The sequence below is a fragment of the Ascaphus truei genome, chromosome 3 (genome assembly GCF_040206685.1).
Source record: "Ascaphus truei isolate aAscTru1 chromosome 3, aAscTru1.hap1, whole genome shotgun sequence".
Lineage (NCBI taxonomy): Eukaryota > Metazoa > Chordata > Amphibia > Anura > Ascaphidae > Ascaphus > Ascaphus truei.
Genome location: NC_134485.1, coordinates 201,266,384 through 201,279,959, shown reverse-complemented (window position 1 = coordinate 201,279,959; position 13,576 = coordinate 201,266,384). Strand labels below are relative to the sequence as shown.

At 40.6% G+C, this 13,576-nt stretch overlaps 1 protein-coding gene across 1 annotated transcript in view; it reads left to right on the top strand.

Annotated features, from left to right (window-relative positions):
- GALNT17 (polypeptide N-acetylgalactosaminyltransferase 17) overlaps positions 1-10,646 on the top strand; it is a 682,771-nt gene extending 672,125 nt beyond the window's left edge. Inside the window, exons 10-11 of the mRNA XM_075589950.1 lie at positions 6,359-6,526; positions 9,125-10,646. Of these exons, the coding sequence (XP_075446065.1) occupies positions 6,359-6,526; positions 9,125-9,253 (297 nt within the window). The 3' untranslated portion in view covers positions 9,254-10,646. The remainder of the gene's footprint in view (positions 1-6,358; positions 6,527-9,124) is intronic.
- The last annotated feature ends 2,930 nt before the right edge of the window (positions 10,647-13,576 follow it).

Sequence of the window (13,576 nt, the reverse complement as noted above, 5' to 3'; positions counted from 1 at the left end):
AGACTCACTCGGTGGTCTGAACCCACAAGTTAGGCCCTGCCAGAAGTATGGCCCAACCTTCGGTATCGACAGCCTTGGTGGGCTCTCTTCCATCACTGATTGGGCACGGACAAGCTCTGCGAGTCCATACCCATGTTCCCCAGGTAGGACCTGGGGATAGGAGGGGGTGAGGAAGGGAGTAAAAGAGGATTGGAGGCAAGAGTGTAAAAGAGGAGGGGGTGAGAGTAAAAACAGGAAGGGGGGGAAAGCTATTTGAAATCACAGGTTAGAGCAATTGGAAATGCTCCATAAAAACACTCCAACTACACAAATATACAATCAAATCACACATGCAAGAGGTTAACTGAACCAGTTTTAGAACTCTAGAGCTGTAAAGGCCATGTGCTGGACAAAACAAAGATGTTATGATAAAAGCAATAAATCAGAGCAAATGCTGGCAAATAACCTAAACCAAAACTATACTCATGTAGAATTCACAGTATCCTCTCCCAATAAGGTGTCACAATCTTTGACCCCGAGCATATTTGTTCTGAGTTCCAGGACTTCTATGCAACTCTTTACAACTTACCAACAACTTTTCTGCAGACATAGACTCTTATCTAAAGGTAATCCTACAAGACAGCTGAAGATATCTTACTGTTAGAATATCAAATCACATCCCTAGAAATTTCCAATGCAATCAAATCTACTGGTCCCGATGGATTCTCCAATCTTTATTATAAAAACCACCTGGCGGGCCAAACCCCTCCTGGTTCAAAGCTGCGAGCATCAATAGCACTTATCCCCAAAGAAGGTAAAGACCCCCTAAGCTGCTGGCAAATATCCCTATTGAACACGTATATTAAATTATACGCCCAAATTATTGCAAGTAGACTCAACCCAATTTTACATCAGCTAATCCATCTGGACCAGGTGGGATGTATTAAAGGGAGACAAGTTATAGACAACACTAGAGCTCCGTTTTTCTCTCAGCCTACTCATGGATACCATTATACTCTACTGTGAGACAGAGACCATCATTGGTTCACTGCGCAGGACGACCTATGTGTATGCACAGATAAGCTGATGTTTTTTAAGAAACGGGGCCTTCTTAGTGTCCCTGGATATCAAAAAGGCTTTTGACTCCCATAACTGGCAATTTATGTCTGCTACCCAAATATCAATGGGATTTAGTGAAAAAAGTATAAATAGCATCAAAATCCTCTATAGTTCCCCCTCAGCCATGATCAAGGCCATTGCCATCAATTCTTCCATAATTACCAAACACAATGGAAGCCGTCAATGGTGTCCCCTATCCCCTCTCCTCTTTACCATATCTATTGAACCATTAGCAACTCTAATCAGGAATAATCCTAGCATTTGAAGAATCCAAGTCAATAACCAGGAATATACTGTCACTCTATTTGCAGACAACGTAATATTGTCCCTCACTAAGCCCTTAATTTCCCTATCTAATCTATTTGAAAAAGTAGATTATTTTGGTAAAGTCACAGGTTATAAAATCAATAATACAAAGTCTGTTGCTCTAAATGGCTACCTAGCCATATAGTTAAGTTTATCCAAATCAATTTAACCTTCAAATTAAATCCCCCAAACAATCAAATACTTATGTATGCACCTCACAGAAGACTATAATGCACTGTATACATCTAACTATGGCATGCCCCTCTCTTTAAACAGATTTATAATGACCTGTCAAGCTGGGACCCCACTGGTTTGGTGGGATTACATCAATTTAAAATGAATATTTTCACTAGGATTCCCAATTTCTTTCACACACTATCAATTAAAGGAGCTGATTCACAAAGCAGTGATAAAATCAGTGCTTTTGCATCCCAATTTGAATTTTTTTATTGTGCTATAAGAAGTTAAGCCAAAAGCGGGATTCACTAAGAAGTGAAGGCCATTTTTTTAAGCTCGATAAAAAAAATGCACTATCGTGTGACCTGTTTTTTGTATCAGTGCTATTGTGCTATAAATTCTGTAGTGTGATAGCTAATAGAAAAAATGCAGCCTGTTAGAGCTGCATGGAGATGCTGCGTCTAAATGCATGGCTCTTACACGCGATTGTACATTAAAAATATTGATTTTGATAATAGTGTACATGAGCATGGGGTCTCCTGAGCTGAACCGCATTGGTTTCAGCCTCGGGGAACCCCTTCTTCCCGACTTACAGGCCCTGATATGAGGTGCCGGTACCTCCATTATTTAAATCCCCCGGTCACGTGACGTGGACTATTTAAAAATGGCAGCGATACTGGCACCCAATGCCCCATGCCGGGGCCTGTAACTCGGGAAGCAGGGGTCTCTGAGGCTGAAATCAAAGCGTTTCAGCTCAGGAAACCCCCTGTTCCTGCACACTATTAATAAAAATTATATTAGAAGCAGCTTTATTACCGTAGCGGCTAGCCGTTAAGGCAATGAAGGTGTTAATGAACAATAGCTATTGCCCCCAATAAACATTGCCATATGCACTACCCACAATACACAGCCCACCCACCCCCTGTTCCCCCAGAGAACCCTATACCCCCTAACATACATAAAAGTATTTTTTTCTTTTTATTTACAGGAATGATACTAGAGGCCGGCGGGGGGGGCTTGGGTGGTCCCCGTGGGTATCCGGGGGCTCTCGGGTGGTCCCTGCAGGTGTCCACGGGTCCTCAAGTGGTCCCCGTGGGTGTCCGGGGGTCTCCGCTGGCCTGCAGTACCAATCATGTGCCCAAATCCCCCCCCCCAATACTTTCAAATGAATATGCCCCCTTTCTCCCTAACACATACAATACAGTAATGGGCAAAATGACTATTATTCAGATATGGATAATAGTGCATTGGCCATTTAACCATCAGAAATAAAGTAAATAAAACTTGCACTTAACCCTGCCAGCCTGCCACGATGAAGGTCGTCCTTATCCTCATCACGGTCCATATCCTCCGTTGCCTGAAACAATACAATGAAAAATACAATCTAATGGCCCCTGGCCACTTAATCACCTTTGTAGTTAGTAACCACTATAGTAATTAAGGGGTCAACCCACCCTCCCCCACTACCCACCCATGAGGCCTAATCACATTCCTCAGGCAAATATCCCCACCATCCACCCATTCATTGGTAAAGTGGGTACATCATGCTCATATAATATGGGTATGATTTACCACTATATTTAACAAATGGTTAAGCTAAAAAAGAAAAGAGGCCCAAAATAAAACACATTACATAGAAAACTAAACACATTACAAATGCCAATAAACCAATTGATTGGCACAGTGGGTACATCATGCCCATATAATATGGGCATGATTTAACACTATGGCAGTCAATGGTCAACCTAAAAAATAAACAACCACCAAGAATATCCAATGCAATCAAAACAATCACCAAATAAACAACAATAAACAAGTAAACACAAGAAAATTACCAGCAATCAATTAAGCAAATACCACATAAATACCAGAATTAACAATTAAAACACAAAACAAAACCATCAATAAATAAAAGAAAGCTCCAAATAAACACCATCATTCAAAATCAAAAGGCCAAAAATAAACCATACTTAAAAAGCAAACACCAAAAAAACAGAAATAAACAATACTAAATACTAAAAGAACATGCCGTTACAGTTGACTCAGTTTGGGGCCTGGTGTAACTCCCAATCTTTAACTAAAGGACTCACCTCAGTGTTATACCAAGCAATACGCACCATCTCAGATAATTCTAAGAAAGATAAACGTATGCTAGCATGAGAAAAAGATGTTGGCATCCCCATAGATATGGAAGTCTGGCAAAATATTTGGGAGGTAGCAGCTAAAAATTGTACATTTGTGGTAATAAAGAAAACATATACAAAATTGTATACCATTGGTATTAGAATTCTGTCAAGTTAAACACAATTTATCAAACTGTTTTCCCCCCTGTGTTGGAGGGAATGTGGTGACCTGGGCCATCTTACACATTTGGTGAGCATGTCCCTAGATCGAACCCCTATGAGATAAAATCCTCTGTTGACAGAGGACATGTTCAGCCTCGGTATTCCCAGAGACCCCTTTCTTGTTATTTTTGGGACGTAAATTCCTAATTTAAACAATCTTGAAACTTGAAATATTTTTTACGCTACAAGGTGCTCCATAACCTACTTCTGGTTACCCCCATTTCCTTTCCAATTTGTCTGAAGTAAGACATGTGATATAGCGTATCTCGAGAGAATAATCAGCTTAACTTCATGATAACCCTCTTTGTTCTGTAAACCATGATGTAATATGTTGATTTTATTGTGAAACTGTCATGAGAATATTAAATAAACAGTAACAAAACAATAAACGTGCAATGGAGCAGAGAGAGTAGAAGAGGAGGGGGAGGGAGTAACAGGGGGAGAGACAAGGTGGGGAAGGGTGAGAGACAAGGGGGTACGAGTGAGAGACAAGGGGAGGGGTAAGAGTGAGATACAATGGGGGAGGTGAGATACAAAGGGTGGAGAGTGAGAGATAAGAATGGGGAAGAGTGAGACAAGGTAGGGAGAATAAGATAAGGAGAGATAAATTGTGTGGTTCTGGAAAGATTTATTTCAATCTGTTATCTTTATGGAGGGTTGATTGTACATCTTTAGGTATACTGCATACGATTTCCAGTTGGGGATCGTAGGTAACAAATAGTGGTACCCGATGTCTCTCCTGTTTCTACTTAATGAGTTTTTTTCTGTGTACAGTATGCTGGTGGCTCTGTATATTTGGTTTTCTGTAATTCTGGGGTTGTAACCTTGATTTAGGATGTTCCTCTGCAGTGAATCAACGTACTTGTACTGTACTTGTCTGTAATATTTTAGCAACTTGGATTATATCTTTCGACTTGGCTATAAATGATAGTGTTTTGTTTGTCTGGAGTGGAAAGTGTCCTACCTTAAGTACAGTATGTAGGTTGCTCTGTGGATTTGTGGTATAGGGGTGTTTGTACTGTATTTTTCTGTCATTTATGTAGATTATGGTGTAAAGAGAACTAATATGTGTATGGGAATGGATCATTTTTAGGTTAATGGTGGGATGGAATTCATTCAACTTTTAATGCAATTGGATGAGATCCTGGCATTCCAAATAATCAAGATATCTATGTACTGTAGGGGGGAAAAGACTGGAATTTGGTTCTGCAGGTGAACAAGAAAATTGCTTTCTAACTTTGCTATGAACAGACTTGGGTATTGAAGTGCCATCCTTGTGCCCATATTTTGTAAGTAGATGTCCTCATTAAATAAGAAGTAATTGTGTGTTAGTATGAATTTGGTTAATTGTATTATAGTCTCTGTGGGTAGGTATTGTTGTTTAAGGTATTTTTGGCATGCTGCTAGGCCACCTCTGTGGGGAATGTTGTTATAGAGGGATTCCATGTCCATTGTAGCTAATTTGGTTCCTTCTGGTAAAAGACCAATAGCAGCACTGTAACGTGTTCAGCAGGTCAGTAGTGTCCTTTAGGTAACTGGTTGTATTTTTTGCAGAATGTTTTCTACCCAGAGATGAATTCAGTAAGTATACTTATAATAGAGATGATTGGCTTCTCTGGGTTCCTCACTTTGTTTATTTTTGGAAGCATGTAGAAGCAACCTAATTTTGAAATCTCTGGTACACACTTGTTGAACATGTTTCTTATATCTGGCACAGACTGATAGATTGGTTTACACCATCTTACACCATTTCAGGCAGGTGAACATGCATGGGTTTCCAAACTAGGGGTCCCTGAAGGCTTTAGTGGTGGTCCATGAAACCCCTCAAAATTAATTTCAAGCAACTCTCTCCTACAACCCATGCTTTTTAATATCTCGTATACAGTATATTCCACATTTAAATACCTCCCTTAAAGTAATTTACAATTACAGCTGTTTTAAGAGTGCCTATATTTTTTGGTCTTGCTATGTGCAATTGCTCTTTCAGACAACAGTAAAATACACACACACACAAACACACATATATATGTATATATATACAGTATATATATATATATATATATATATATATATATATATATATATATATATATATATATATATATATATATATATAATTTATGTTTTACTGTGCTTAGTTTTAAAATGTTTATTGTTTTAATGCGAACTTTAAGATTTTTATTACTATGAATATTATTCCAATTTAATATTTCTCACATTTCTTGTGTAAAAAAATGTATATTTAATTATTCCCATCATAGATGATATTTTGATTATGATAGTTCAAATATTCAGGAACTAAATGAAATATTATTCTGGGAATCCCACATCATAAATATTGTTGAGTTGGTTATATTATAACTGTACTTGTTTCTTTTAACCAAACTAAGCTGTTTCTCAATAAGACAATGTTAATAATCATGTGTTTTCAGCTTGGAAGGTACACAAAAGAAGGATACCTTCATTTGGGCACCCTTGGGAGCACAATTCTCCTGCCTGATACCCGCTGCCTTGTAGATAATAAGAAAAGCAAGTTCCCTCAGCTTATGGACTGTGATAAGGTGAAAAGCACACTCCATAAACGCTGGAGTTTTATACAGGTATGTGACCAACTGAATCACTTCATTCATTGGTTTCCAAACTATGGTCTACTAACCACTGGTGGTCCCTGAAGGCTTTAGTGGTGGTCCATGAAACCCATCATAATTAATTTCAAGCAGCTCTTTCCTATAACCCATGCTTTTCAATATCTCTTTAAGAGATGTGTGCAGAGGTATGCAATTGAGACTATTTTTAAGGTGAAATTAAAATAAGGCTTTATTGCCTGTTCCTTTAAACCATACAGCAACAAAAAGATACATACAACAACAATAAACGCCTATCCCTGTGTAAGGGCTAACTTACTTCCCCGTTCCCTCTCCGCAAGGCTGGGGGGAAAAGCCCCTTACCCACTTATCAACCCAAAGTCTCAGCAGTACCTTAACGCAGGTGGCCCTTCAGGTCAGTGGTGTCCGGGTAGGTGTCTGCTTGATGGTGCGAGCATAGAGGTCTGGTCCCCTTGCGTCTTGCTAACACAGCCCTCATTTTCCTTGTCAGCTCTCTTCTGAGCTATGTTTTCTCCTTCCTGTTTCTCAGACTAGGCTTTTCCTAACAGCCCTAATCAGCCAGGTGGAGTCTGGTTGATTGTGATTGGTTGTGGAAAGTGAGCGACCCAGTCAGGAAAAACACATGTGAATAAAAAACATATATAAAAAAACAATTAATGTGCAGGATTGTGATTCATTACTAAATAAATGTGCATAGATCTTGGCTCTGGGGGAGAACCTACTTACAACACAGTAAAGGGTAAGTTAGCTTATTTCTGATACTTATAGACGATGAAATGATTTGTGAGGTTTTCTTTGTGTAGGACTTTTTCTCCCCTCTTGAACTTCCCTTCTGAGGGTTACTCCAGGAAAGGTGTAGCTCAATTTCCCATGGTATGCATGTAAAAGAGGAGCAGAAAAAACGGCCAATAGTATAGCTTGCAGAGAACAAAGTTTTATAGGCAGTGAAATCGTAGGACATGTACTCACATTCAGTACACTGATATCATGCACATAAAGGTTTCTTTTGCGCTGTGTGCGCCCGCTGTGATGTCTCCCTGTCCTCCTCTGTTCCTAGTGCTGCCGTCGCCAATGGCGTCTGACGTCACTTCCGGATGGTATCTGGTCGCATCCGTTGGTAGTGGACTGCGAGGCGCCGAACGGGGAATCACTGGGGAGTGCAGACGTCTAGGGTCTTTTGGTCTTCGCTTACAGTCAGCTGCAGCTTTGACTGAGTAAGCTCTGGATCAGGCTCTACGCGTTTCGCTGCGTCATACAGCTTCGTCAGGAGCGTCATCCTGACGAAGCTGTATGACGCAGCGAAACGCGTAGAGCCTGATCCAGAGCTTACTCAGTCAAAGCTGCAGCTGACTGTAAGCGAAGACCAAAAGACCCTAGACGTCTGCACTCCCCAGTGATTCCCCGTTCGGCGCCTCGCAGTCCACTACCAACGGATGCGACCAGATACCATCCGGAAGTGACGTCAGACGCCATTGGCGACGGCAGCACTAGGAACAGAGGAGGACAGGGAGACATCACAGCGGGCGCACACAGCGCAAAAGAAACCTTTATGTGCATGATATCAGTGTACTGAATGTGAGTACATGTCCTACGATTTCACTGCCTATAAAACTTTGTTCTCTGCAAGCTATACTATTGGCCGTTTTTTCTGCTCCTCTTTTACATGCATACCATGGGAAATTGAGCTACACCTTTCCTGGAGTAACCCTCAGAAGGGAAGTTCAAGAGGGGAGAAAAAGTCCTACACAAAGAAAACCTCACAAATCATTTCATCGTCTATAAGTATCAGAAATAAGCTAACTTACCCTTTACTGTGTTGTAAGTAGGTTCTCCCCCAGAGCCAAGATCTATGCACATTTATTTAGTAATGAATCACAATCCTGCACATTAATTGTTTTTTTATATATGTTTTTTATTCACATGTGTTTTTCCTGACTGGGTCGCTCACTTTCCACAACCAATCACGACTGTACTTGTGGGAAATCCGAGCATATTTCCCTGGAAGGTTTGAGAAGTACCCTGTCGGGTATCATCATTTTATTCACTGAATTACACTTTATAATTTATTAGACAGCTGTGGCGCCTAGGCAAGTCATTTAGTATATGGAGTCTGGTTGATTGCCTGTGCAATTAACCAGAACACTGCTGGATTTAGAGGCAGTTTCTCTCAACAGTGATAAGTCCCTGTTACAATCTCATATACAGTATATTTAATATTTATAGTATGGATGATTACTACTATAGCTTAGCAAAGAAAAACAAACCTATCTTCCAGGTGGATCTGAGAATAAGTAAAATATAGATGTAGCAAACCCGTGTCTTCAGTGCCGCTGCCACGTGAACGCAGCAGTTGCAGTACCAAAGGATTAATGATGCCGGGGGCCCCATTCAAAAGCATGGACCCCTGCACATCTCCATCGTGGCAGACACTGTCCCCAGTGGGGCACCAGGTGTAGTAAGTCATGCTACATCTCTATACCCACAAACTTTAAAGGTTACGTGTAAAAAAAATATTTGATAAGTGTATTAATTGCAATGACTATATTGCTGGCTAGTAAGACTTTTTCACTCAATGTCTGTCTTTAATTTCAGAATGGAGCAATAATGAACAAGGGGACAGGACGCTGCCTAGAGGTTGAAAGTAGAGGCAATGCTGGAATTGATTTGATCCTTCGGAGCTGCACAGGTCAAAGGTGGACAATTAAAAACTTCATTAAATAAAAACAAAAGGAGCCAGTGAATCCACAGAATCCAGAGACTTTCAATTTACTGTCATTGGAAGAAAAGGAATGTGGACATTGCCACTGTATTTACAGGATTAATGAGACATTTCTACAGACGTTTCCCAGAACGTTGAGTAACAGGCCTTGACATGGTCATGAGTTCTTCTACATTAGAGCGAGTCCGAACTTAATTTGCAGCATTTAATTTAATAGCATCATGTTTCTTCTTGGGGATTTTTAATGGGCATATACAATGTCATTCATTTTGCATGTTTGCTGGTTAGTTAAATGGCTTAAAGCCCTCTCAGGCAAGAAAAGTCTCCACTAAATCCCCGTGGAATAATAGCACAAGCAAATTACTCTACTCCCTTTGCTGTTAAAACAAAAGTCAAAGTCCTAGTAATCAGAGAAGTGAATCAACTGTATTTTTGGAAACAATCTATTATCACCTCACGAACTCACAAGTTTTAGCTACATAGCACTAATGATGACAGTAAAGTGACAAATTGTTGCCAAAGTAATATACAGGTAGTCTGTGAAATCATTAATGTCCTTCCTATGCATATTTTAATGCAATTATATTCTGGGGAAAAAGAAATATATTCCTGGATACATTGCCATACACAATTTTATGTTTGTGGAATATGCTTGTCATTTTTCAGCTGTACTGTACCCGTAGACTACTGTTAAATTTCAAATGATAAGGAGAAGCTTGACAAATTTATATCCTTAATGATAATGTATAAATGTGGGGCCAATATTTGTGGCACAAAATACAACATGGTTATGCCACCTGTGTTTTTAGGTTCTCTGTATTATTTGTGTTCTGTAGTCAGCTATCAAGAATAACTAAATATATTAAGCTCGATCAGCTCACAATTAATGCAACCACACTGAAGTATTTTTAGGCGACTTTATGACAATAAACTTGGTTAGAGTCGTGCTAATAAAACGGAAAGCTTTTTGAAGTCATTACTCTCCTCGAAATGCACAGTAATGTGGGGAATATTCACATGACTGAGATCCAGGGATACCTTAAGTTAACCACTGCAGGTGCTACAGGGATTTTTTTTTAAAATCAAGAAGTACCGCACTATAGAAATGATGCAGCAACCCCTCAGCAAAAAGGACCAGCCAAAAACTTACTGTAGATATGTCTGATTCTTTAATAGGATTATCAGAGTGTTTTAATTATTAGGACATGGTACGCTTAATTGACATAGCAGTTTTAAGAACTGTGTTTTTTAAAAATTGATAATTCTTAATCTTTAAGTGTGCAAGCGACACCATTTTGCTAAATATCTTTTGAGCTTTCTGAATCCGTACATGTTTAAATGTAATCCTTTTATGGAAAAGATCTAAAAAAAAATACATAAGGTGTTTGTAAAAGACATATGATTTATTACTGATTTATTTGCCTTCAAAGTGATTGTTGACACCACTTCACACACAGTTAATGTATAATTTATAAAAGTGCATTTTAAAAGCAACTTTACAGATGGTATTTGCATCCAACAGCCTCCCCCAGGTTTTAAAACTCTAAGGCAAATCTATATTTTCAAAGTAATGCAAAGTGTGTGGCACACTGCACCATTTTTTATTCATGGTTGTATGAAATGTAATACACTTGTTGAACATGTTTCTTATATCTGGCACAGACTGATAGATAGGTTTACACCATCTTCCGCCAGATCAGGCAGATCTTTTGAGACAAAGTAAAGGGAAACAATTATATAATTGTTGATCACAAACCGGTGCAAGTAGCGCAAAACTCATGCAGAAGCTGAGATTGCTTCTCTTTGCTCCAGTTTTGCTCCAAAAAAATTACTCGATAAATAGACCTACTGTATCCGTTATGGGCACGGCATGTAAATGAGCATTTAGCTTAACTTTAATTCGCAGGGGATATTTTAATGTATTGTTCTAATGCACAAATTATAATGTATTGGGACAGAGTCACTATCTCTGAATGCTGGAGTACAGCAATATGTGTGCTTTTCAACATGCAGGCAGTTAAATTCCTCCTGGAGAGGCTAGCTACAGGTGCAACCAATTATGCCAGAACTCCTGAATGAATAGGAGGTTTAAAAGGCAGGAAGCTTCCAGAGACAGGGAGATTGATTTTCTCCAGTGAGGGGAGGGAGAGACTTCACCCCAACCAGGAGGACACTGGTTGGGCTAGTCCCCAGGCCTGCAGGGACCAGGGTCTTGGGACAATCTGGGAACTACACCCAATAAACCGAATTACCACGGGAGTAACCAAACTGCTGGACACAGCCCTGCTCCATGGAACCGATGTTCCAGACCTAAGGAGGAAACGGAGCTCTGATGTGAACAGAGGGATTGCCTGGACTCCCATGGGACACAGTTCCCTAACTGTCAGATAAGGACTTTAATATTGTTCACTGATATTGTTCTATGTTTTGGGTCTGGTAACTGGCTTAGCTGGCCAGCCAGGTAGATAGGGCCTATGCAAGTCTAGTAAGTCTAAGGTGAGTAGGCTTTTATTTTATGGTTTGTGTTTTGCCTTAAAGGGACAGTAAGCCTATTTGTTTTGTGTTTGTGGAGAATAAACCACTGTAGCTTAAAGCCCAACCCAGTGTTTGAATTTTACTGACCCCTGGCATGAGGGTTTCCTGTCACGGGTGGTGGCAGAAGTGGGATGCTACACCTGTGGAGGTCAGTAGACGAAGATGGGTAAAGCTACAAAACTCAGGCACAAAAGCAAACCAGGATCGCTGAGCTGTGTAAAGCTAATGTGACTAGCAAGTACTAAGTGTAAAGTCTGCCCTCTCGGGTGTGAAAAGAAAAAGTAAAGAGCGCTGGCCAAGTAAAACAAATGCGACTGTCAAGTGTAAAGTCCGCTACATTGGGTGTAAAAAGTGAAAAAAAAAATGTTTTTTTTAAATGGCCGACGTGAAATAGTTGTTTTGCAATGCACATAACCATACAAACAGTGTCCCTTCAAGCCTTACGAAGATGAGGATGATGATGATGACCCGTATGTGGCCCCAGGAAGAGAGCCATACCCGCAGATGAAAGCTCCACTAGTGATTGGTGTCCAGAGCACGGGACCCCATAACCATGAGTCAGTAACCAGGAATACGGAGCCCTGCCGGCTAGAAGGAAACCAGGTAACTATATAAAGGATTCCGTTTGCTGGGTCTGTCGTGAATCAGGTCACACGTGAGAAGTGTGTCCCCAAATTCTCAAATATCAACAGTGGCACCAGGAGCAGCATGAGGAATAATTTCTCCCACAGCTGCAAAAGCCAGTAATGCCTTGTGCAAGGAAATGCAAAAGCTGGAGAGGGCAAACACTGTAGTTGCAACCGTGGATGAAAAGCAGAGCAACTCTGACAAACTGATTGCTAACCTGAATCAGAGTTATGAGGAGGCTCTGCTAGAGGTTCACAATTGCCATGGAGTGTTGGAAATCTCTCATAAAGAGGTTCACACTCTCAGCACAGAGCTGTGTACAGTGAAGGATGCCTATGAGAATGTCCTGAATGACATAGAGCCTGTAAATAGCGAGAACAGGAACCTGAAGGCAGAGGTTTTGAATCTGACTGGCCAGGTCAGTGAAGGGAATGAGAAGTTTCACCAAGCAGAAAAAGTAAAGAAACAATTGGTGCAGGAAAAGTTAGAAGTGCAGGAAGCACTGAAAGATTCAGAAAGAGTGCTGCAAAAAGAGCACGTCTCCCTTGAGCAGCGCACACAAGCGGAGCATATACTGCAGAGCCAGCTGCAAGAGCATCTACAGGAGGCCAAGGAGAAGCAGTGGGTTCTGCAAGAAGAGAGTATCCAGGCTGCTAACAAAGTAAAAGTGCTGCAGGAGCGTCTGAGTATCCAGTGTGTGCCCGCAGAGCAGCATAAGAAGCTGAAGGTCACGAGCATCACCAGAGCATTTCTGGAGGCGGAGCTTAGAGGCCAAGTAACTCTGTATGAGAGGGAGCATGAGTAGGCCCAGAAACTTGAGCAAAAGATGGAGAAACAGAGAGGCTGCTCCATCCACAAAAGTCAGTACGCCCAGGAGAAAGAAGTGTGGAAATCGCAAGTAGCTGCGACCCCAGCGAAGAAATATGCAGAACTCCAAAATATGATGAAGGATGCAGTGATGCAAACTCAGAGCAAGCGCATGGAAGAGGTGGGGGCTCTAACAGGAGTAAGGCAGGATCAAGCTGAATATTTAAAAAAGAAAGTGGAACAAACGCTAAAGCCAAAATACTGTTCTTTAGGCCCAGAAGGTTTGGTAATTACCCCAAATGGAAAAACCAAAGTGACTGGTTGGAGTGATAAGTTTCTTGGGAAAAGACGTTTCA